The sequence below is a fragment of the Antedon mediterranea genome, chromosome 8 (genome assembly GCF_964355755.1).
Source record: "Antedon mediterranea chromosome 8, ecAntMedi1.1, whole genome shotgun sequence".
NCBI lineage: Eukaryota > Metazoa > Echinodermata > Crinoidea > Comatulida > Antedonidae > Antedon > Antedon mediterranea.
The window spans coordinates 27,299,357-27,324,732 of NC_092677.1; the positions used below are offsets into that span (position 1 = coordinate 27,299,357).

The following is a 25,376-nucleotide window of genomic DNA, read 5'->3' on the forward strand; positions in this document are numbered from 1 at the left end:
GGAAATATGTGAACTTCAGGGTGGGTTGATGCGTCAGCCTCATTAAAACAAAAGTAAAGTTCAACAACAATTATCTGATACTCACTAATAATTATTGAATCATTTGAAATAATTACTCTCTTAGGATTTGTAATTGACCATACAAATGAAAGCACTAGAAGGTTTGGCTCTGTGCCAGGTTAGACCATTCATGTCAACCTATCCTATATTTGACTTTAAATTATTAAATTAATACAAAACACATTAAAGCTTCCTAATTGTGTAAACATTAGTGGTATATTATATAACAAACCCTTCTCCACACCTCTTCCCCCCCCCCCCCCCCCAATAAAAATATACTGTTCATGCAACATCTTTTACCTTAGTAGTTTATGCCCTTTGGTCCACATACCACACAGTGATTCTACATACCTGTACAGTCACACATAAAACACATCAAAGAAACTAAAATGCAGCTGCGTATTACGTACATACACACGTAATACACATCTTATACATTAATATATTATATTTATAAGATCTATACAAAAAAATATACATTGTTCTGTTTGGTGTTTGCTATTTATAATTTTTTACAAGTAAATTACTAGTTTTACAAATAAACTATTAAATCAAAGATTAAAAACAAAGTGTCTGTATTTATCTTTTGTTTTATAACTTAATTTGGTCCCGTATTCTTTACTTTTAAATAATTTCCCTCCCTATAAAGCTCTGTCTACACTATCAAACTTTATGTGACAAAAAAGTGTGATGTGCCCATATATGGACATGATGATGTCATATCAATACCATATTTCACATATTTGTTGCCCAACTAGTTTGTTTACTGATGCTAAGTACATATTTATTCCAGCATTCCATGAAAACTGTTTGTTTGATATGATGTATTGAATCGTGGTAAAAAGTATGGTACAGTCCCTTCATTATCACTATCCTCATTTTCCCTATTCGATAGGAATCGTGCAGTTGTTGCAAATGTCGCTGTATGTTGTGCTTTTATTGATCTGCACAGTTTTCTTTGTGTTGTGTCGTCGTTAGTGGCAACGGTGAACGCCATCTTTCTCTCCTCCATGTTAATGTTTATATGATCAGGTATCACCGGCGGTCTACTCGGACATGGTGTATAATTATTTCCGTAGCGCATTGAAGAAGATGAACTAGATGAATTTGACGAATACCCACTGCACGAACTTAAATTTTTCCCACGACTTGGTTTATTATGTCGTTCTACAATTGGGGGCGTCTGCGTATGTTGATGAACGAGATCAACTCGATCCAAATTGCATGTTTGCGTTTGTGCCCTGCGAAACACCGGCAAGTCATTATTGCAAACAGTCTTCGTGTGCATTGGTAGAGTATTGGAAACAACGCTTGGCTGTGTTACTTTAGTTATTTCAATCTTCTTCATAAGCTCTACCGGTGCGGGAGTAATTTTCACGGTTCGTAGATAATATTTCAGTAATCTTCGGCGTTGGATCATCAAAGCGATGATAAGTATCGAAGCGAAAATAAAAACTAAGATGGCGACTAAAACTGTGACAGTCTTCCAGTCAAGGTTAGCAATATATTCGTTTGTTGTCATCACTTCAACGCATTGGTCTCGTAAAATTGCCTCCCGCATTGTGATGTTTTTAAGAACAATGTTTACACAAACAGTGTACTGGGTTCGAGGTAGCAGACCCTGTGAATGAAACAGAATATAAACAAATTATTAAATCTCTCTCTTTCATTAAACGTTGTCAACAATATAGGAGGTTTTGTATATTTCTATGGCCCACTGTAAAATATATTAAAATACTATTTTTACTTAAGAAAAAACACTTGAAAATTAATTTTCTTTTTAACTTATCAGCTACATTTAACAGACATATGTCAACAAAATTAGTATGTAGACACGAGCCTTTCCAATCTAAGCATGGTATATCATGTCTATACTTTAAAACAGAATCCAATTATGATAAAGTAAATTTTTGACAGAAAAAATAACTTGTCAAGCTAAAAAGAAAACATAAGTGAATTTGTCCATAAAACACTTAAAATAATTTGTAAATAAATTATCTTTTAGTGAGAAAAGTTTCTGGTTAATAACTAGTAAATTCATTGTTAGGAGCTGTTTACTGTTGATGGAAAAAGATGCTTTTAGAAGTAGTGAACATGTAATTTTAAAGTAAGACAAGTGCTCAGTATGTAAGCGTATGCTTAAAACGATTGAGCAATCTATCTGTGTTATTTACAGTAACCTGTTTCATATCAAGATGTTCATCATTTAATTGTATTATCTCTATCATCCAAATTAGATTTAAATCGTTTGTGGAATACTTTCATTTCTATATTTGTTTTCCCTTCTTTTTCAAAATGTATCTTAATATTAACATTTACAATTTGATTTTGTTCTGACCCAATTTACTGTTGATAATGTCACTATGATCAGAAAAGAAATGACGTCAAATTTCCCAATCAGGAAGCCATAGATATAAGTAAAGAATACTATTGGAAAAATATCTTAACCATCAAGTAATATGCAAAGGATAGTATTGAACAAGTGACAATAGGAATGCCTTGAAAATAACATTTCTCTGTTAATTTAAAACCAAAACCAAGAATCTGATCAGGGAAGAGATGACGTCACATTTCTCAATTATAATATTTCTTTTGCAGTAATTAATACATTGCAAAAGCTAAATTTAAAAAGTAAAGAAAAGAATTTTTTGAAAGAATGTTTATGTTTTTCGATTAATATGTGTGTCCGTCAACCCAAAAAAAGTTAATTGTTGTTTAGATGATATATTGGAAACAGTCCTCTATACAGATCTAGTTGGTCTTTGAATATTTAATTAATTGAATTTATACCCAATATCTATACGATAAGAAAGATGATAAGCCTTATTACAAATTATCAATTGTCAGATTCACGCTGACATATCCTTAGGCTAAGAAAGATGACGAAGGGAAGTGAATCGGTTTTGGAAATACTGGCGTCTGCAATGTTACGATGACCATCTGTACACGCTTACGCGTTTATCGTCCAAGATACTCGTCCCGTGTTCATATCATTCCCCCTGACTATTCAATCCTTATTTTCAAATTAATTCAAGAAGGATTCATTACTGATACTTGGGTATCTAAATTAGCAGGGATTTGTAGAGATGCTCAATGCCTTTTGGGAATCTGATCTCTTAATTGATAACTATGTTTGTTTACAACTTTGTTTTATTTTAGGATTTTGTTTGACAGAGATTTTGTAATTATTTCCAGGCTGTTAATTTGAAGTTGTAAATTCTGTCGTTTTTCGTTAGCAGACGATACGTATGTATCTGATAAAAACTAACTTTTTGTATCAAATTTTAACAGTTATATAATTCCCTTGTTGATTAAATTGTGAGTTGTAGTTTGTTAAAATGATTGTAGGCTTTGGTTTGTGGATAAGGCTCTACATTAGGAAGGTGTGTTTTTAAATTCTAAATATCTTTCCATTGGTAAAAATTAACATGTTGTTGCAAATACTGTTACCTATTATTATCTAATTTACATATTCAGTAGTTAATTTACATATTTAACAGATAATTTACATATTTAACAGATAATTTACATATTTTACAGATAATTTACATATGTAATAGTCAATTTACATATTTGAAAATTAATTTGCATATTTAATAGTTAATTTACATATTTAAGAAGAGATAATATACATATTTAATAGTTAATTTATAGATTTAAGAAGAGATAATTTACATATTTAATAGTTAATTTACATATTTAAGAAGAGATAATTTACATATTTAATAGTCAATTTCCATATTTAATGGTTAATTTACGCCTTATCTTTACGTTATGTCTTATCTACTTCACTTTCAATTTACCATCTTCTGTAATTGTCACCTAGTTATTTTCCTACATTTTTTTTTTAGAGAGCTCATTTTAATATTCTCAGTACTCTGCTGATTTTTTACAGTGATATTTTTTATTTATTCTTTACGTGTCATAACTTTTTCTCTCTTGTCAATTATATTGATTTTTCAATCATCGTTTTTCGTTCTTTTTGATTGTTTTTTATCGAGGGTACTTCCCGCAATCATCAGTTTGAATTAAACCCCCTGACAGGGATATTTAACTCTAGATTTGTGGCGCTTAAGTCACGCCATTTTTGATTGATTTATTGACAGGCATTAAAAGGTACACAAAGTGTGCAAGTACGCTGACATTTTAATCTAATTCGTGATTAATGTGATATAAGTTGTAAAAAAATGTGCAAAAACTATTTATACTTTTGAAAAAGTGTTTCTTAGAGTATGTACTCTTAAATATTTTGTTTGCTTTGTTTTAGTTTTAAAAGTTTACTGAATTATTGCAATGTGTACGTGATTTACTTCCGTACACGTTACCGGAATCCTTCATCCCATTCAATAAAAGTTTGACTGTTTTATTTCAAAATTGAATTCAATAAATCTGAAACAAGTCATTGTACTGCAACTGACAGCACATTGTCATACAGTTGGCTGCGTTCCCGTACATAGCTTTCAAGTTTGACATTTTTACCTTGTGACATTGCAGCCTGCGGGGCTCCCAATGGGTGCAAACATACATGTCAAGTAACATAAATAGCATGACATTATAAGACATTTTGATATTAACATATCACCATTTTTTTTGCACATGTTTTCAACAGCCGCCTTGGGTTTTAAAACATTTACCAGTTCCGCTTAAAACTTAGTGTTCTTATACTTTGTGTAGGCTTCTGTGCGGACAAAATGAAAGTTTAAATTGATTGAAGTTTGACTAAAAATTCTAATATAATTTCATATTCAATTTTCTATGCTCTATTTTAAGAACCAAGTTAAAATTATTCGACTGCAGTTACTGCAGTATCTACATTTGTTAGTGAGCTGCCTCTAATAGAAACACTACAGTATCACAAGGCATTTCTTTAATAGTACATTGGAAACTCTTTGAACATTGCACTAATACAATTGTTTTTAGGTTGTGTCTCTTTGTTCATATATTTTAATTATTTTATTAAGAAACAACTTATATAATTAGTTTGCACTCACGTTTATGTCAATGTTCAATATGGTAAATGTCGAAAATGTCATAAAACAAAGTTTAGTTAATTTAAATACCATGTGAAACAAGGCACCAAACAGGGCCAATCAAAGTGTTTGTGATATGTATACAGGTGGTGATGTGACACCTGTTAAGCCTCAGTTTAGGAGGTCAATGTTATATTAATTACATATCTTCCTGGTATTTTTATAATATAAATGCCTCGTGATGTTTCGTCTCCATACTTTTTTTAAACTTTCGTTTTTACTTCTTTTTTTATGATTTTTTTCTGGGTCAAGTATAGGTCAGGTTTAATGTATTGATACATTTTATTGTGTTCAGCTGTTGAATATTATTTGACTACTTTAGCAAAATTGGTTTGATCTTAACGCATACTATCTATTACTTGATCAAGGATTACTCTCAGGGGCTGATCCAATATTTTTTTAACCAGGGGGGAGTGTTTAAATATTGATATTCTGTCAAGAATACAATGTCAAAATGTAGTCATTCATTATTGCAATGTGGATGTTATCAAAATAAGTAAGATTTACAAATACTTATACCCCAGACACTTTCATAACCCAACAAATTACAACAAAAGGGGTTGGTGTCCTTGAATAGGCTGTAGTCTTGAAAATTGTACCTGTTTGTTTTCTGAAATGCTTTAATAACCCGAGTGGAGGTGTTCCAAAATAAAGGTTCTTATTATTATTAAACATAACTTGGTAGTGGCTTACCATGATAGAATAGTTGAACACGTTAGGGTGTATTAATTGACTATGCTTGGTGTATCCCTCGCCAAACATGTTATACTGTATCCGAAATCCAGATATGTCAATTGGTACTTTAGGCCCTGTCCACGATATTGTCACCGAATCAGGTGACGCCCTTGTCATTGTCACATTCGATGGTGGTGGAAGTCGATGTTCGCAATTGTCACCAACGTAGAAGTGAGTGCACAAGCAACGGACGCCATGTTGCGTGTTATACGTACATCTTCCACCGTTGAGACACGGGTTTTGTAAGCAAGGCCTCAACAAAACCATCTCCATTGGAAGTTTTGGTTCGATCGTCTTAAAGTTTTGCAATAAACGTTCATGTAATTTTGGTATTTGAGTCACTTGTCGATGAAAGTTTGGCCATGGGTATGTGCTCTGAAAGAAATAAAAGTAACAATAAAAATACTAATATAATTTATCAAATCAGATGGCTCTTCTATATGGTTATTTTTTCAGATTCTTTGTTTTTCTTTTCTCTTTTAAACACAAAATTGGTTGATGTTATCAAAGGAAATACTTTAATAGACAATACATTTGCTAATTGATAATTTCTTTATTGTCTTCCTGTTAATTAACAAGATAATTGCAACATTATTGATTACATATTTATTGGGTTTTCCTTCTGTTTTATTAATTTCCAATTAGTGATATTAATTAGATTTAATTATTAATTGAACAATTGTCAACTAACCACATCCAAGGAAAATATGCATTATATTTTAATCTTTAATTAAGAAAAGGAAATAAATAAATAATATGAAATTAATAAATTCTTTAACAATATACACTACTCAATAGCCATTTAAAGTTTAAAACCCAATTCTTCCTTAGGAACATTTTTCAATTATCAACTTTTTATTATAATTATGCATTTAATATTTGCCTTTCAAAATTGCTTTCAAGGAGCTTTGTCTACACTATAAAACTTTACATGTGTTGTGCCCAAATATGGACATGATGATGTCATATTACTACCATATTTAAGCATATCACTACCATATTTGGGCACATCACACTTTTTGTTATCAAACTAATTTGATAGTGTAGACAGAGCTTAAGTAATTCCAATGACTGTGAGTTTGAACGTCCCTGGCGTCTTATTCAACAACATTTGTTTGATCTCATTTCTATGATTGCTTTAAATCTTCCAATTCAGAACCTATACCTGTTGTATGTATCTTTGATTAATTTCTATTATTGCATTAAATCTATATGTAACTTGTAAATACTTATACACTACAGTACCTGTTGTATGTATGTCTCACTTTTATACATACACCGTGACAGGTTTAACTTGTTGTTACGATTCTTGCATTTTCATTTATTATATGACCTGATAACCTATCGTCACGGGCATGGGAAACTTACATAACACTATCAAACTACCTTATGTTATGCTTCTTCTTGACAGCAATAATATCCTTATCCTAACAAGATTATCTTCAAAGTATTTTTAACTGATGAGTTTTTATAATATAGAATGTATATATGTATGCTTCTTCTTTCAATACTAAATTGTTGTGTTTAATAAACCGCTAACAGAAAATTAATTATTTTTTAAATTCATTTTAATTATAATTATTAATAACGATGACATACATATAGTAAGCAAAGTATTGCTGAGATTTAGTACTATGTCAAATGTATTGTATTAATAAGCATAAACTATTTTGGATTTTTGAAGGATTTTACTATATATTTCTCTAGATATAATAGTGTGTTTTATGTTTATCACATTTAGAAGTGACTATTTTTTATTATTGGAAACTGTTCATGTACAGGTTTTTTTTGTTGGTGCTAGAATCTAAATGAATTATACAACAGATATTTGCTATCAGACAGAAATTAAGAAGCATTAATTTGTTCCCTTCTTTGATGAAATACTTCAGTCATTTTATCTGATTTAAATCCTATCGTCATCATCATCCTTATCATCGTCATCATCATCCTTATCACCTCTTTCCATCATCATCATCCTTATCACCTCTTTCCTCCTTGTAAAACCTCCGCCATCTGCTATTCTGATTACCCATCCTTATATCGGTTACTTATCTCATAGTTGTACCTCCCCAATTAATTCCTGGCAATTCCCATTCCGGGGTCTGTCCCAGGATCTATTTATATCCTCCTTGGTAAATTGTCTCAAGGTTCCCCTGTAATTACTTGTTACAAACCCCTTGATAGACTCATCCTCCTACATCCACATTAGCTGGACTATTTTATTACATCTGGTGAAATTGTCATAATTTGGAAACTAAATTGAATTATCTGGTTTCTATCTTATTTTCTGTTTAAAAAGTTATCATGTGCATTTGGGAAGTTAGCTTGTAATTGTTTAATTTGCGCCACCTTTCTAGAAATGTAATCTTGTGAGGTAACAACAGGTGTTGTAGATACCATCTTAAAATTTTGTGAGATGATGAAATAGTTGCATGTATTTAAAACAAAAAGCTTTTGAAAAACACTGCATTTTTCAAATTAATTTGGGAATTTAATATCTAGAGACAAAAAATTTACCAAAATTAAAGGTAAGAATAGTGGTGAACTCTGAACCTTCTTTATTCAAACTTGCTTGCTTAAACAAAGTTCACAAAATTTAAGTACAGACTTTGAGTAAAGGTAGAAAGTATCTTGTTTCTTTTTTTCTTTTTTTACTAAAATATATTCCTTTTGTAATGACGTTTCATAATATTCATAACTTAACATATTCATTCTTAAAATGTTAATTTCTTAATACATTCTTCTTTTTCTTTGAAACATGTTTGAAGGCTCCACTTAAAGTTAAAGGTCTGTTTAGTCACCTTTGCCAAGTGTTGGACTTTGTGATAGGAAACAATAGATTTGCTTTAATTTTGTAAGCCTTAGTAGCTAAGTTTTCTTACTTTTGCTTAAGTTTCCTTTACTCTATACTTAACTGTTGATGTGACCGTTGACAAAGCCCATGTGGTTTCTACCTTTATTTCAAGTTTAATCCTCTGGTGTCAGACTAAAGTGTTTGTTTTTGTTATCTTAAGTAGGCTTTAGGAAACCATAGATTAGTTGGCGTTTTATTTTGTTCATGTGTTATTTTTAAACTAGTTTACATTTTTTAAGTTACATTATTCAAATCTAAAGTATAATGATCACAGTGACGATTGTATAATTATGAAAATGTATTGCATGCTTGCCGTAGGTCTAATGTTGTAATTTCAAAGTTTTGGAATCTTACCTTTGATGTTGCCAGTACAGTAGTTATCCAGACAAGGAGGACAAATAAAATAGATAATGGTGACATCTTTCCTTCAGAATGTCACAAATTGTTCCAATAAATAAAGTCACAAATTCTTCCAATAAATATATTTAAACAGCATCTAGTTGGCAGCTTCTAATTGTCTTATAGTTTTTCTTCCTTTGTTGTTTTAATCCAGTTGTGTTCTTTACTGTTTTAACAACGTTGCTTTGTTAAGTAAATAAACTCTTTTTTTTTTATGTTCTTTAATATACTATCACTTTATGTATCAAATTCTTGATCGCTCTATCATCAATGTAGTCCAAAAATGAATAAATTTAAACTTCTTTTGTTGCTTAAGTATCTCGTTTACTTATTCCTCTTTGCTCATCTGTCTTTTTATAAAACTAATAACAATATACATATATTCTGTATCTCTTTTCCTTATATGGTACACGAGTTTACAATTAATACCGTCCTTAGCAACTTTCAATCGTCTTTTGGAAATCGTGAAACTTTTCTAGCAACTCTGTGTGAGGAAATTGAATATAAACCAATCGGGAGGAAATGGGCTGTTCTATTTTATTACAGGGATTTCACTAAATCTACCACTATTACAGATTCAATTGTTTTAATATTTAATGTTACACATACGTTTTGAATATTATTTACATATATATGAAGGATTATATGTTGAAAATATTATAACTTGAATAATAATAGATTTAAAAAAAAAAATCTTTTTATTGTTGGTCCTTTTAGTGTGAAAGTTATTTTATACACAAGTGAAAATTAAATTATGGGAAATATTTCAAAACATAATTTTACAGAAATCTAATTATTTTTCTATAAATAAATTCATGTTAAAACCCAATTTTATATCTTTCATTTTCTGTATTATTTTCTTAAATATTTCAAAGAATACCTTTTTTACATGTTGAAATGTGAGCTCCTGGTTAGCACGTGCATTGTAAACTTGTACTATGTTATTGCAGCCATCTCAGTCAACAATGACAAGTATTAATGTGAGCTCCTGGTTAGTACGTGCATTGTAAACTTGTACTATGTTATTGCAGCCATCTCAGTCAACAATGACAAGTATTAATGTCATTATTGAGTGTATTAACCTTATAATATGTATCATTAATCAATCAATCAATCAATCAATTTATTTCTCAAATAAAAACAAAATACAGTTACATTTTCTAGAAATAATAAATAATAAATGAGAAAAAGGGTACCCCACTGGAAGCTTAAGCTTTAAAATGTGGGGTCCAGGCCCACCCCCAAACCCCAAACGGTTGTACCATAAATTAAATGTGGCAAAAAAAGTGATTTATAAATTAATAGTAATACGGAAGAAGGCAAGGCATGTTTAAGTTTATTGAGGACACCGACCACTCTTGATAGTTTTAATGAAATTGTATTAATATGAGAACTAATATTAATATATCCATTAAACTTAAAACTTTATACGTTCTTATAATGAATAGTAAGAAGTTCTATTCAGGTTCAGCTTCAATACTAATAAACATATAAAACTAATTTAGAAATCAACATATTTGTTGATGAAGAATTACAAGAAGAAAATCATACACCAACCAATAAATCTGTATAATTATACGTAGTAGCTATTATGTATATTAGATCAGAGTTAATGTACACCTGTTTCCTAATACGGTAAACCAGGTTTTCTTCTGCCTGAGTGCGACACGTTCTCATTAAGTCGTTATCTGATGCATATCAATTAAGCATCTTGATTATTATTGATATTACCTGAAATAGATATGATATAAAAGTCAAGGCGTCCACTTGTTGTTTTTCACTTTTTTTGTTTAATTAAAACATCCTTACTTATGTATGGTATCTGTCTAAAAGTGGTGTAGACATTAAGTAGGTGTGGCTTAAAGTAAACCACACCTACTTTATGATGTCATCCGTATGATTGAAATTGTATCTTTTTAGTAGTAAAAATTCTAAAATAGATGTGTGTAAATAAGATAGTAAATAGATAATCAAAAAAGGTCTGCAACTTTGTATATCTTAGATTCATGGGAAACCTATTGTCAACATCTGCCTACCTTCCCTAATATCTTCCTACTTACCCAATGTCTTCTCCCTAATTTCAACCCACTCAATCCTTTCCCTTTCTCCTCTCTCTTTATAATATTCTCCTTCAACCTCCACACTGTCTAGTCTTCTCACTAAATTGGCATCATCTCAATGTTCTCTTCATCTCAATATCCACCTCCATAATGTCAACCCAGCCCCAATGTCCTCCATCCCCAATGTCCTCTCTCTTTCCAATGCTCTTCTCCCTAAATGTCTCCTTCCTTAGTGGCAATCCTCCCCAATGTTCTCTGTCCCAATGTCCACCTCCATAATTTCGAACCACCCCGCTGTCAACTAGAGTAAATAGTTTTAAAAGTGTGATGTGCATGTTTTGAAATTGGTTTACCAAATTAAAAACTCAGCACGCTTTTGATTGATTGACATCTCGTTTTGATGGTTTTCATCCAATCACCTGTCAGAAACCAGAAATATCCGACATGATCTAGGTGTGAAACCTACTTCTAGTTTCTGCTTACACAAGATAAACTATTACTTAATTGGTTAAGAATTCCCCGGAGACTTAATAATCAGATTAGATTAGAGTTGTAGATCTTGCATCTGGTTTGGAGATGTTGGGTATATCATTGTTATTTTTTTCTACTTCAAATTTCTGAGGTGCTCATAAGCTAAATTATTGCTACAGTTCTTTGTTTTTCTCATTTTAAATGTTTATTGTTTTTTTAAATGAAAATAGTCAACTTTTTCAGAACTGGATTTCTCTGAATGTATTTAGGAAAAGATTTTGGAGAGTTACCAATTTCCTTTTCAGGAGAGTCTTTTCTTCAGTAAAGTCTTTTCTTCAGAAAAGTTTTTTCTTCAGTAAAGTCTGTTCTTCAGAAAACTTTTTTAGTTTTTTCTTCAGAAAACTTTTTTCATCAGAAAACTTTTTCTTCAGAGAATTTTCAAAGGAGCAAGCATATGTCCCAAGTGATTAGGAAAGTGTGGTTGAAGTGCTGCCAATCTTGTGATGTCAAATCATGTGTAAAGGATTAATTCTTATTAACATTCGAACTACTTAACCGATTCAACATGAACAATTTGTCAAAAACTGTAGAAGATAACAAGGTTATGACATTTCCAAAAATAATCTTAACATTTTTTATTTTGTAAGTAGTTTATATCAGCTGCTGTTTTTACGGATTTTATCAAAAACTTTTCCGACTTTCGTTAAGTCCTTGATTGACACCGAAGTGTTTAAGGTGATGTCATGAATAAGGTTGCAGAACATTTTATTTTCATTTGCATCCACTTGTCAATTATAGGATGGAGAAGCCCAGTCTCATTTGAGTGGAGTGTAGTTGTTTTACAGTTGTATCTTGCCATCAGGATTGAACTCCGACTTTGGGATTGGAAAGCAAGCATGTTAGCCCCACAACTTATTGTTTAAAATCTGTTTGAATATTTAAATTCAAAATTGAAACTGAAATATATTACCTAGGTGTACTGTACAAAGCTGACAAAACTTTCTAATTTCAGAAGCACTTTAAATATTCTTAAATGTAAAGAAATTGAAACAAGATTGTAATTAATGATCCATCTTTAAAATCAGCTTTCATTTTACCTTTTAAACAAAAGAAATTATTAATATTTTTGAATCATGAAGTTTTTAATACTGGTATTATAGTTTTAAATTATCTCACCATAATGCAGAATTAAATATTCCATTTACCGTAGACATGTAGAAAACCTCCATGATAAAACTAAGAATGAAGTCTTAAATCTTTTACCAATGATGTCAGAGTTAATTAATTTGTAGAGTCACTGCCCATTCCAAGACCTTGTCACAGTGTCTTCTATGGGAAGTCAGTCCCTTTTTTTTTCTAATTTATCGGCTTAATTGTACATGTGGTTGTCATGTGCGAGTAATCAGCGGCAAAACTAAATAAAGCAATTTCTAGTTTCCATTTCACGTAGGATGTAATTTTGAGCGAAAAAAAATAAAATCATTTGGCGCTTGATGTTATCTTCCATTTACATATTAATATATTTGACAGGAAATGTTGCCCTCTTTGAAAAGTTGACCAAATCTGGGTTATTCAGTTTTGTAAACTTTTGTGGGCTTGATTTTTGTTATAAAAATTTTCTTTTTCCTTACGTGTAATAATGTTTTAAAGAATAATTATAATAATGCAGATTACAGTATGTGACTACTACATTACAGTATGTGACTACTACATTACAGTATGTGACTACTACATTACAGTATGTGACTACTACATTACAGTATGTGACTAGTACATTACAGTATGTGACTACTACATTTGTGAGGATAAATTAAAAATCCTTGAAGCTTAAAAAAAAGCCTAACCAAGGTCTCATAATTGTCAATATAGATCTAGGATACGTATTAAATGGTTTAATACACTTTTAATCATTTTGAAATTATTATTATGTTTGAATAATATGATGGCCATGAAGATTATAAGCTGTATATTGTTTGGTTAAAATAATAATTAACTATTTAGCTGTTGGCGTTGATGAGCATTGGTATAATGATAGCTATGCTGTTTGGCCATGAGGGTACAAGTCAGTGAGCTTAGTCTTATTGGATTATTTCATTTACACTCTTAAGAATATGACTAGACATTTCCAAAGTTAGGAGTCAAATGGGCACCCATCGTCCCCAGGTCTGTCATCATCGGCGCTATGCACCTCATTTATCCTTGTGATCAAATGCTCGAATCAAACAAACAATAAAAATGACTTGACAATTATATTTTTAACAATGAAGATAATTGAGTTGAGAGTACAGGGTGTAGAAAGATGGACTAGCAAGGTTGGTAACTTTTTGCTTTAAATGTCTGTTTTTACTAGGACTGATTTATCATCATTCCGTAGTATGAACAGGTCTTAAATAATGTAAGGCTGTATTCACACTATTTTACTGTGCATTAAAGCAGCTGCTGTATTGTGACATTTGTTCACATGAATTCAAATCAACATTTACATCTTTGCATCTGTTCATGTTCCTTGTACAACATTTCGTAGTGTGAACAGGCCTTGAATAATGTAAGGCTGTATTCACACTACTTTAGTGCATCCAAACAGCTGCTGTATTGTAACATTTGTTTACATGAATTCAAATCAACATTCACATCTTTGCATCTGTTTATGTACCTTGTACAACATTCTTCACAATCAAATTAATTTGTTTTTTCCATCGTTTTTATTAATGATTGATAACCATGTTGATTTGAGTACCTATAAGTCATAATTTTCTAAGACGTTTCTCTCGGTCTCTCTGGGGACTTAATGTTAGATAACAACCAAGGTAAAACTTGTTCATTCATCTTGTAGGAAACAGGTTTAAGAATTGGCGTACTAAGATGTCAAGTTGTGACTGTCGGTGGTTTTATTTCTATTTTCATTTTAGAACACGATACTTTAATTATTAGCGCCAGGTGGTTGTACGGTGGAAGTGAAAATGTATTAATCATTTTCCTACTATTTTTAAAATCTTTATGTATTATTTCCTTTTTGGGGTTCAATACTTCTTTAATCTCTATATTTTCTACTAACTTTATTGAGCGGAAAGAAGCTATCATATTTACTTTTTGGTTGGAGTGTAACTAACTATATTAAAAGAACTTGCACTGAGGAAGGGTAGAAAGCTCTGCAATTTCTTACCGACTGTTTTACTTTATCGTTTTGATTTAGTTTTTTTCGCTTTTTATTTGTACCTCCAGCCACTAATACTTACAGCATTTTCATTTTTTCAGTAATTTTCTTTTGGATTTATATTAAAATAACTATAGGTGTGTACTTTAATAATATAGGTTTACAGTAGTTGTATTTGAATTGGTGCAGTTGGGTGAGAATCATTACGATACAGGCTCATTAATCTTATTCAAATCACTACTTCCTTGATTATTATTATTTCAAGGAGGGGCTAACATCTGTAAGGACATTGAGTCTAGTAGGGGTTGTGAATCATGTTTGCCCTCCTGAGAGGAATCAGATGAAAAGGGGGACGTGTGAAGGGGTGTCATGATGGGATTCTTGGTATATTAATTGGGTGTGCAGTATGTGTGGATGTTAGCATTAGTCATTCTTAAGTGTATGAACATTTCAGAAATATGTATTTCATTCATTTATTTATTAAGCCATAAAAATATACAAGATAAGTAAATGAATTTCGTCGTCCGCTATGGATGCCAAAAATAAACTCAATTACTATAGCCCATGGGCCTGGATGTATAGGAACAAGGTCTCGTGGGGTAGGACAGGGCCTCGTGGGAATAGGAACAGGGTCTTATGGACATGGGGACAAGGTCTCGTGGACATAGGAACAATGGGGGTATAAACATGTTTTTTGTTTATCAAATCATTTTTAGCAGAGAAGAATTCCTGATTTTAGCTTGTATTTTTACAGTTTGTTGATATCCATTTGAGTCATTTTATGATCAGGGGTCACTAAGTCTCATGGGAGGGGATGTAAAGTCTGGGGAGGGGGACTGGGGGTTCAAGGAGAGATAGTGTAAGATTAAGTTAGGTAGGTCAACATTTTGTGAGGGGTGGAACATATCTAAAGATTGAGTCATATTTTAAATGTATACAGATTAGGGTGATAAAAATTAATTCTGTTGTGGCTGTCCACTAAGCTTTTTATAACTACATCCATGCCATTTATGATGAATGAGATAATGATAAATACTTGATAATTACATTCATACAGGGGAGATGGTAAACCTACTCACAAATGGTGGTTAGCAGAGCCCCTCTAAGCTTCTTGTAGCATCTATGTCATTTGATAATACATAATCATACATAGGAGACTGTTAAGCTACACAAATGGTGTTATGGGTGGTTAGCAGAGCCCCTCTAAGCTTCTTGTAGCATCTATGTCATTTGATAATACATAATCATACATAGGAGACTGTTAACCTACACAAATGGTGTTATGGGTGGTTAGCAGAGCCCCTCTAAGCTTCTTGTAGCATCTATGTCATTTGATAATACATAATCATACATAGGAGACTGTTAACCTACACAAATGGTGTTATGGGTGGTTAGCAGAGCCCCTCTAAGCTTCTTGTAGCATCTATGTCATTTGATAATACATAATCATACATAGGAGACTGTTAACCTACACAAATGGTGTTATGGGTGGTTAGCAGAGCTCCTCTAAGCTTCTTGTAGAATCTATGTCATTTGATAATACCTAATCATACATAGGAGACTGTTAAGCTACACAAATGGTGTTATGGGTGGTTAGCAGAGCTCCTCTAAGCTTCTTGTAGCATCTATGTCATTTGATAATACCTAATCATACATAGGAGACTGTTAAGCTACACAAATGGTGTTATGGGTGGTTAGCAGAGCCCCTCTAAGCTTCTTGTAGCATCTATGTCATTTGATAATACCTAATCATACATAGGAGACTGTTAACCTACACAAATGGTGTTATGGGTGGTTAGCAGAGCCCCTCTAAGCTTCTTGTAGCATCTATGTCATTTGATAATACCTAATCATACATAGGAGACTGTTAAGCTACACAAATGGTGTTATGGGTGGTTAGCAGAGCCCCTCTAAGCTTCTTGTAGCATCTATGTCATTTGATAATACCTAATCATACATAGGAGACTGTTAAGCTACACAAATGGTGTTATGGGTGGTTAGCAGAGCCCCTCTAAGCTTCTTGTAGCATCTATGTCATTTGATAATACATAATCATACATAGGAGACTGTTAACCTACACAAATGGTGTTATGGGTGGTTAGCAGAGGCCCTCTAAGCTTCTTGTAGCATCTATGTCATTTGATAATACATAATCATACATAGGAGACTGTTAACCTACACAAATGGTGTTATGGGTGGTTAGCAGAGCCCCTCTAAGCTTCTTGTAGCATCTATGTCATTTGATAATACATAATCATACATAGGAGACTGTTAACCTACACAAATGGTGTTATGGGTGGTTAGCAGAGCCCCTCTAAGCTTCTTGTAGCATCTATATCATTTGATAATACATAATCATACATAGGAGACTGTTAACCTACACAAATGGTGTTATGGGTGGTTAGCAGAGGCCCTCTAAGCTTCTTGTAGCATCTATGTCATTTGATAATACATAATCATACATAGGAGACTGTTAACCTACACAAATGGTGTTATGGGTGGTTAGCAGAGGCCCTCTAAGCTTCTTGTAGCATCTATGTCATTTGATAATACATAATCATACATAGGAGACTGTTAAGCTACACAAATGGTGTTATGGGTGGTTAGCAGAGGCCCTCTAAGCTTCTTGTAGCATCTATGTCATTTGATAATACATAATCATACATAGGAGACTGTTAAGCTACACAAATGGTGTTATGGGTGGTTAGCAGAGGTTCTCTAAGCTTCTTGTAGCATCTATGTCATTTGATAATACCTAATCATACATAGGAGACTGTTAAGCTACACAAATGGTGTTATGGGTGGTTAGCAGAGCTCCTCTAAGCTTCTTGTAGCATCTATGTCATTTGATAATACCTAATCATACATAGGAGACTGTTAAGCTACACAAATGGTGTTATGGGTGGTTAGCAGAGCTCCTCTAAGCTTCTTGTAGCATCTATGTCATTTGATAATACCTAATCATACATAGGAGACTGTTAAGCTACACAAATGGTGTTATGGGTGGTTAGCAGAGCCCCTCTAAGCTTCTTGTAGCATCTATGTCATTTGATAATACCTAATCATACATAGGAGACTGTTAACCTACACAAATGGTGTTATGGGTGGTTAGCAGAGCCCCTCTAAGCTTCTTGTAGCATCTATGTCATTTGATAATACCTAATCATACATAGGAGACTGTTAAGCTACACAAATGGTGTTATGGGTGGTTAGCAGAGCCCCTCTAAGCTTCTTGTAGCATCTATGTCATTTGATAATACCTAATCATACATAGGAGACTGTTAAGCTACACAAATGGTGTTATGGGTGGTTAGCAGAGCCCCTCTAAGCTTCTTGTAGCATCTATGTCATTTGATAATACATAATCATACATAGGAGACTGTTAACCTACACAAATGGTGTTATGGGTGGTTAGCAGAGGCCCTCTAAGCTTCTTGTAGCATCTATGTCATTTGATAATACATAATCATACATAGGAGACTGTTAACCTACACAAATGGTGTTATGGGTGGTTAGCAGAGGCCCTCTAAGCTTCTTGTAGCATCTATGTCATTTGATAATACATAATCATACATAGGAGACTGTTAAGCTACACAAATGGTGTTATGGGTGGTTAGCAGAGGCCCTCTAAGCTTCTTGTAGCATCTATGTCATTTGATAATACATAATCATACATAGGAGACTGTTAAGCTACACAAATGGTGTTATGGGTGGTTAGCAGAGGTTCTCTAAGCTTCTTGTAGCATCTATGTCATTTGATAATACCTAATCATACATAGGAGACTGTTAAGCTACACAAATGGTGTTATGGGTGGTTAGCAGAGCTCCTCTAAGCTTCTTGTAGCATCTATGTCATTTGATAATACCTAATCATACATAGGAGACTGTTAAGCTACACAAATGGTGTTATGGGTGGTTAGCAGAGCCCCTCTAAGCTTCTTGTAGCATCTATGTCATTTGATAATACCTAATCATACATAGGAGACTGTTAACCTACACAAATGGTGTTATGGGTGGTTAGCAGAGCCCCTCTAAGCTTCTTGTAGCATCTATGTCATTTGATAATACCTAATCATACATAGGAGACTGTTAAGCTACACAAATGGTGTTATGGGTGGTTAGCAGAGCCCCTCTAAGCTTCTTGTAGCATCTATGTCATTTGATAATACCTAATCATACATAGGAGACTGTTAAGCTACACAAATGGTGTTATGGGTGGTTAGCAGAGCCCCTCTAAGCTTCTTGTAGCATCTATGTCATTTGATAATACATAATCATACATAGGAGACTGTTAACCTACACAAATGGTGTTATGGGTGGTTAGCAGAGGCCCTCTAAGCTTCTTGTAGCATCTATGTCATTTGATAATACATAATCATACATAGGAGACTGTTAACCTACACAAATGGTGTTATGGGTGGTTAGCAGAGCCCCTCTAAGCTTCTTGTAGCATCTATGTCATTTGATAATACATAATCATACATAGGAGACTGTTAACCTACACAAATGGTGTTATGGGTGGTTAGCAGAGCCCCTCTAAGCTTCTTGTAGCATCTATATCATTTGATAATACATAATCATACATAGGAGACTGTTAACCTACACAAATGGTGTTATGGGTGGTTAGCAGAGGCCCTCTAAGCTTCTTGTAGCATCTATGTCATTTGATAATACATAATCATACATAGGAGACTGTTAACCTACACAAATGGTGTTATGGGTGGTTAGCAGAGGCCCTCTAAGCTTCTTGTAGCATCTATGTCATTTGATAATACATAATCATACATAGGAGACTGTTAAGCTACACAAATGGTGTTATGGGTGGTTAGCAGAGGCCCTCTAAGCTTCTTGTAGCATCTATGTCATTTGATAATACATAATCATACATAGGAGACTGTTAAGCTACACAAATGGTGTTATGGGTGGTTAGCAGAGGTTCTCTAAGCTTCTTGTAGCATCTATGTCATTTGATAATACCTAATCATACATAGGAGACTGTTAAGCTACACAAATGGTGTTATGGGTGGTTAGCAGAGCTCCTCTAAGCTTCTTGTAGCATCTATGTCATTTGATAATACCTAATCATACATAGGAGACTGTTAAGCTACACAAATGGTGTTATGGGTGGTTAGCAGAGCTCCTCTAAGCTTCTTGTAGCATCTATGTCATTTGATAATACCTAATCATACATAGGAGACTGTTAAGCTACACAAATGGTGTTATGGGTGGTTAGCAGAGCCCCTCTAAGCTTCTTGTAGCATCTATGTCATTTGATAATACCTAATCATACATAGGAGACTGTTAACCTACACAAATGGTGTTATGGGTGGTTAGCAGAGCCCCTCTAAGCTTCTTGTAGCATCTATGTCATTTGATAATACCTAATCATACATAGGAGACTGTTAAGCTACACAAATGGTGTTATGGGTGGTTAGCAGAGCCCCTCTAAGCTTCTTGTAGCATCTATGTCATTTGATAATACCTAATCATACATAGGAGACTGTTAAGCTACACAAATGGTGTTATGGGTGGTTAGCAGAGCCCCTCTAAGCTTCTTGTAGCATCTATGTCATTTGATAATACATAATCATACATAGGAGACTGTTAACCTACACAAATGGTGTTATGGGTGGTTAGCAGAGGCCCTCTAAGCTTCTTGTAGCATCTATGTCATTTGATAATACATAATCATACATAGGAGACTGTTAACCTACACAAATGGTGTTATGGGTGGTTAGCAGAGGCCCTCTAAGCTTCTTGTAGCATCTATGTCATTTGATAATACATAATCATACATAGGAGACTGTTAAGCTACACAAATGGTGTTATGGGTGGTTAGCAGAGGCCCTCTAAGCTTCTTGTAGCATCTATGTCATTTGATAATACATAATCATACATAGGAGACTGTTAAGCTACACAAATGGTGTTATGGGTGGTTAGCAGAGGTTCTCTAAGCTTCTTGTAGCATCTATGTCATTTGATAATACCTAATCATACATAGGAGACTGTTAAGCTACACAAATGGTGTTATGGGTGGTTAGCAGAGCTCCTCTAAGCTTCTTGTAGAATCTATGTCATTTGATAATACCTAATCATACATAGGAGACTGTTAAGCTACACAAATGGTGTTATGGGTGGTTAGCAGAGCTCCTCTAAGCTTCTTGTAGCATCTATGTCATTTGATAATACCTAATCATACATAGGAGACTGTTAAGCTACACAAATGGTGTTATGGGTGGTTAGCAGAGCCCCTCTAAGCTTCTTGTAGCATCTATGTCATTTGATAATACCTAATCATACATAGGAGACTGTTAACCTACACAAATGGTGTTATGGGTGGTTAGCAGAGCCCCTCTAAGCTTCTTGTAGCATCTATGTCATTTGATAATACCTAATCATACATAGGAGACTGTTAAGCTACACAAATGGTGTTATGGGTGGTTAGCAGAGCCCCTCTAAGCTTCTTGTAGCATCTATGTCATTTGATAATACCTAATCATACATAGGAGACTGTTAAGCTACACAAATGGTGTTATGGGTGGTTAGCAGAGCCCCTCTAAGCTTCTTGTAGCATCTATGTCATTTGATAATACATAATCATACATAGGAGACTGTTAACCTACACAAATGGTGTTATGGGTGGTTAGCAGAGGCCCTCTAAGCTTCTTGTAGCATCTATGTCGTTTGATAATACATAATCATACATAGGAGACTGTTAACCTACACAAATGGTGTTATGGGTGGTTAGCAGAGCCCCTCTAAGCTTCTTGTAGCATCTATGTCATTTGATAATACATAATCATACATAGGAGACTGTTAACCTACACAAATGGTGTTATGGGTGGTTAGCAGAGCCCCTCTAAGCTTCTTGTAGCATCTATGTCATTTGATAATACATAATCATACATAGGAGACTGTTAACCTACACAAATGGTGTTATGGGTGGTTAGCAGAGGTGATTCATCATATTGTATGTATACATTGCAGGATGTGTGCATCGATTGGTAGATAATCACTTTCCTGCCAATTTTTATTTCTTTTAAATAATAATAATATGTCATTTTTATTAATAATTTAAAGCACTTTGCTGCATTATTGTGCTATTACTATAGCACCTGTTGAAGGCTTCACTGTGTTGATGTATTCAGTTTATTTACACGTATTTGCCTATTTGCATTGCAATCTACAAAATAGAATTCTATTGAAGGTTTATTAAAACTTAACTATACACTGAGTGACACCAATGTTAATACTTCATTCTGCCACTTTTATGTGGAATTTATTCATATACGTCGTGAGGCGGTTTCCCGATTAATCGTACGATCAAAACGGTACTGGGTATGATCAACTAGCGTTCGTGTTCCCACCTAATCATCCATTCATAGAAGTACTGATGAAGATATCAATCTGTGGCGACAATAGAATGGACCCGAGACCTGGCTATCTTCAACTTTTAAATAATAGAAAGTTTAGAATGGCCCTGAATATGTACATAAAAGTTAATACATTATTGGTGCATTGATAAATAGGGATGTGTTCTTTCAAAAGCAAAATGTAAGCATTTATATAATACATTTGATAGATTAATAGTTGACATAATTTATGAAAATGAAATAGGTCTTCAACTGAATTATTATTGAAACTTTTACATGTCCTTTGAAATGAGTGAGATACAATATATTTACATATTACCCCTATTCAGTGTGCACACACATTACTTAAATGTGTCCCCCTAATATTTCTTTTTTATATATTATAATTTATTGATCACAAAAAAACCAAATTGTAAATAATTGGTAATGAAAGCCAGGCCAGGAGGAAGCAATTTGGCTAATTATACTTTCCGTGTTTTTTCAACATGTTACATATGGTGGATGTCATTTGAAGCCCACACCCCACCAAGACCCTATCTTGAACATCCAGATATATATAACACTGACTCATGCTATATAAACTTATGCTTAAGTTGCTTATTGAGTTCAATGGGTTTTTTTCCTTTGCTATCGGAACATTTGAGTCACTGTGTTGTCTCCTCGTTGAATTTTATGAGCGTTCCCTTGTCAAAATCGTTTAAAATTCTTCAGTGATTCTCAGTTTGGAGCAGGTGTGAGCATCGTTCAGTACGGTAGCAATCCTAAAATGCATCAATCGATTAACCTCTTGAGTCCGTAATGTTCAGCAAAATAAAATGTTCGTTTCCTGTAGTTGATTATGTTTCCACTCCTGCTGGACATTTGCTGACTGATTTGTAATACTATCTGCTTTTAGAAATCTACAACATAATTAATATCTTTATTTAATAATCATGCTCGTAGCCAGAATTTGTAGACAGGGTTAGTTGCTCCTCAAAAGGGGTAATCGTTGTCACAAGCTAGGCAATATGGGTCAAAATATTAAATAGTAATAATAATATAATCTCCTAACGTACTGTAGGCCTATAAAGACTATTTTGACATTGCCTTTTGATTTTTTATTTATTCCAAGCAAAACGAATTTCCAGTTTAAAGTAGAGCAATAAAATTTCTTGAATCTTTCTAAAAAATGGTGAGCATTTTCCATTTCTACAAATATCTTCTTTCGCACATTGCCAAATATTTCCATCAGTTTTTGAGCGCTTGATGGGTTTCTTTAATTTTCCTTTGAATTTTATATAATGATTATATATTACAGGAAGCAAGGGCCATCCAGATTCTCCCAAAAGGATGGGTGTGAGAGCAATACTTCTTCACATATCTTGTCTGAATCATTTTAATTAGATCTTACACAACCTTGAGTTATTAAAAAAATGTTCTTGAACTTTGCTCTCATTTTAATCGAGTTTGCATTTAAAAATTTAATTTTCATTGAGTTATCAAGACATTATTACACGATAGTTGTTTCAAAGTTGTCAATTAAAGTTTAATTTTTTATAAACATTGACATATTTTGAAAAGTTTAAGACCACGCCCATGGCAACCACACCCATGGCAACACTTCATACATTCATTATTTATTTTTAGATCAAAGACAGGGACATATCATACAAACAAAAAGTAAACAGAATTGTGTTGTTATTTGATTTTGTTACTTATGAAAGCTGTTTACACGCACTCGGGTTTAAGAGTGGCAATGTGATTCAAGTCAATGTTTATATATGACATTTTTTTTAAACCAAACCTGACAAAACAACTACAGCAGATATCATCTGATCAAAATTGAAACTCAATAAATAACTTGTTTAAATTTTTCAAAATCCCTTGTATGATAACCACAACCTTATAGTCAGGCCTCTGAATTGAAACATACAACACACACATTGTCAACCAAGTCCCTGAGGAGTGAACTCCCAAACTACCGCATAATAGACGCCAAACATACAGTATATAAAACACTTGGTGAACGTATGACTCTGCACTTACGCAAACGGAATAACGTATTTGACAGCGTACTGATATCAGAAATAGGAGATAAGATGTTTCCTTTTTGCGAGACACGCTTGACATGAACGTCGTACACGCACAGGAAGTAGAGTTGAGAGTGATGTTTTTCGTGGCTTGTTCCCAACAGCTGAATAATCTAACATGAATGTCACATTTATTATTCTTAGGTTCAACTTTTTTTTTAATGTTTGCGAATATGTTTTTAAACATTGTTGGCAATGCAGTTCTGCTGTTATATTTTTAGATATCATTTTTTATGAAATTAATTTTTCTCATTATTATTTTGTCTTTCAGGTGTTAAATTCGCTGTGGTTTTACCTTGTGTATGCATTTGTACACTTCTCATTGTGCTTAGTGCTAAGTGCTCAGATCTATTATATGGGCCAGTGGAAACTAGGTATGTATCTATTTCTGGTATATTATCTATAAATTTTTGCTGTCTTTGAGCTTGGTTTAGTACATTCTCAGCTTACAATGAGGAGCCATTTGTGACAATGACCTATGACCTATCCGTAATGTGTTGGTCTTCGTCTGGACATAGACTATAGCAAAGATTGTGTCCAGGAATCAAGTGATGAGCAGGTCCCCCATTTTTTAACATAACAAGTTCCTAGTTCGTAGGTCATTGTAAATCAAAAGCTCTGTACTATCTAAAGGCTGAATGTGTTACTGCATTATTTCTCAACACATTCTTTACATTCAACACATGACAGTACTCCCATTCTAGAATTTGAGTTTCCAGCAATTTTCTAGTTCTGTATTGATTGTTATTTGTCAAATATTGACAATTTATCAAGTTTAATTATGCACAAATTAAATGATTTAAAATATAATATATTGGTATTCAGAAAGTATTGTTCCTTACCCGTTGCTTACTAAACACTCTACCAGAAAAGTTCTAAAGTAAAAAAAATGATTATATCTGTCGACTTTAATAAAGTATTTTATCCTTGTTATGTCTTTATGAACTGAAACATGCCATCCATCCGCTGTGCACTAAGCACGCATCTTAGGCAGACAGACACTTTTACTGGATGAGGAATCATATCTTTTAGCACTACTCTAGTATAACCCTATACAGGGGATATCCCTATTAAGGGCATGTCCATAATAAAAGGACACTTTTCTTTATTGTGATCGTAAGGTTACATTCGAAAGCTTGGTCTACACTGCCAAATTTATATGACAAAAAAT

General features: G+C 33.3%; 2 protein-coding genes across 3 annotated transcripts in view; one reads left to right on the top strand and one right to left on the bottom strand.

Annotated features, from left to right (window-relative positions):
- The window catches only part of LOC140056387 (SID1 transmembrane family member 1-like), a 77,004-nt gene that overhangs the window by 41,469 nt on the left and 10,159 nt on the right, over window positions 1–25,376 (top strand). For both annotated transcript variants that reach the window (XM_072101748.1, XM_072101749.1), the window contains one exon: window positions 24,477–24,579. In XM_072101748.1, coding sequence (XP_071957849.1) covers window positions 24,477–24,579 — 103 coding nt within the window. The remainder of the gene's footprint in view (window positions 1–24,476; window positions 24,580–25,376) is intronic.
- LOC140056635 (uncharacterized) lies at window positions 342–9,538 on the bottom strand. The gene is made up of 3 exons (XM_072102073.1): window positions 9,034–9,538; window positions 5,784–6,200; window positions 342–1,681 (listed from the first exon to the last, which is right to left on the bottom strand). Exons 1-3 carry the CDS (start codon window positions 9,097–9,099, stop codon window positions 845–847), a joined length of 1,320 nt encoding a protein of 439 aa, XP_071958174.1. The 5' UTR covers window positions 9,100–9,538; the 3' UTR covers window positions 342–844.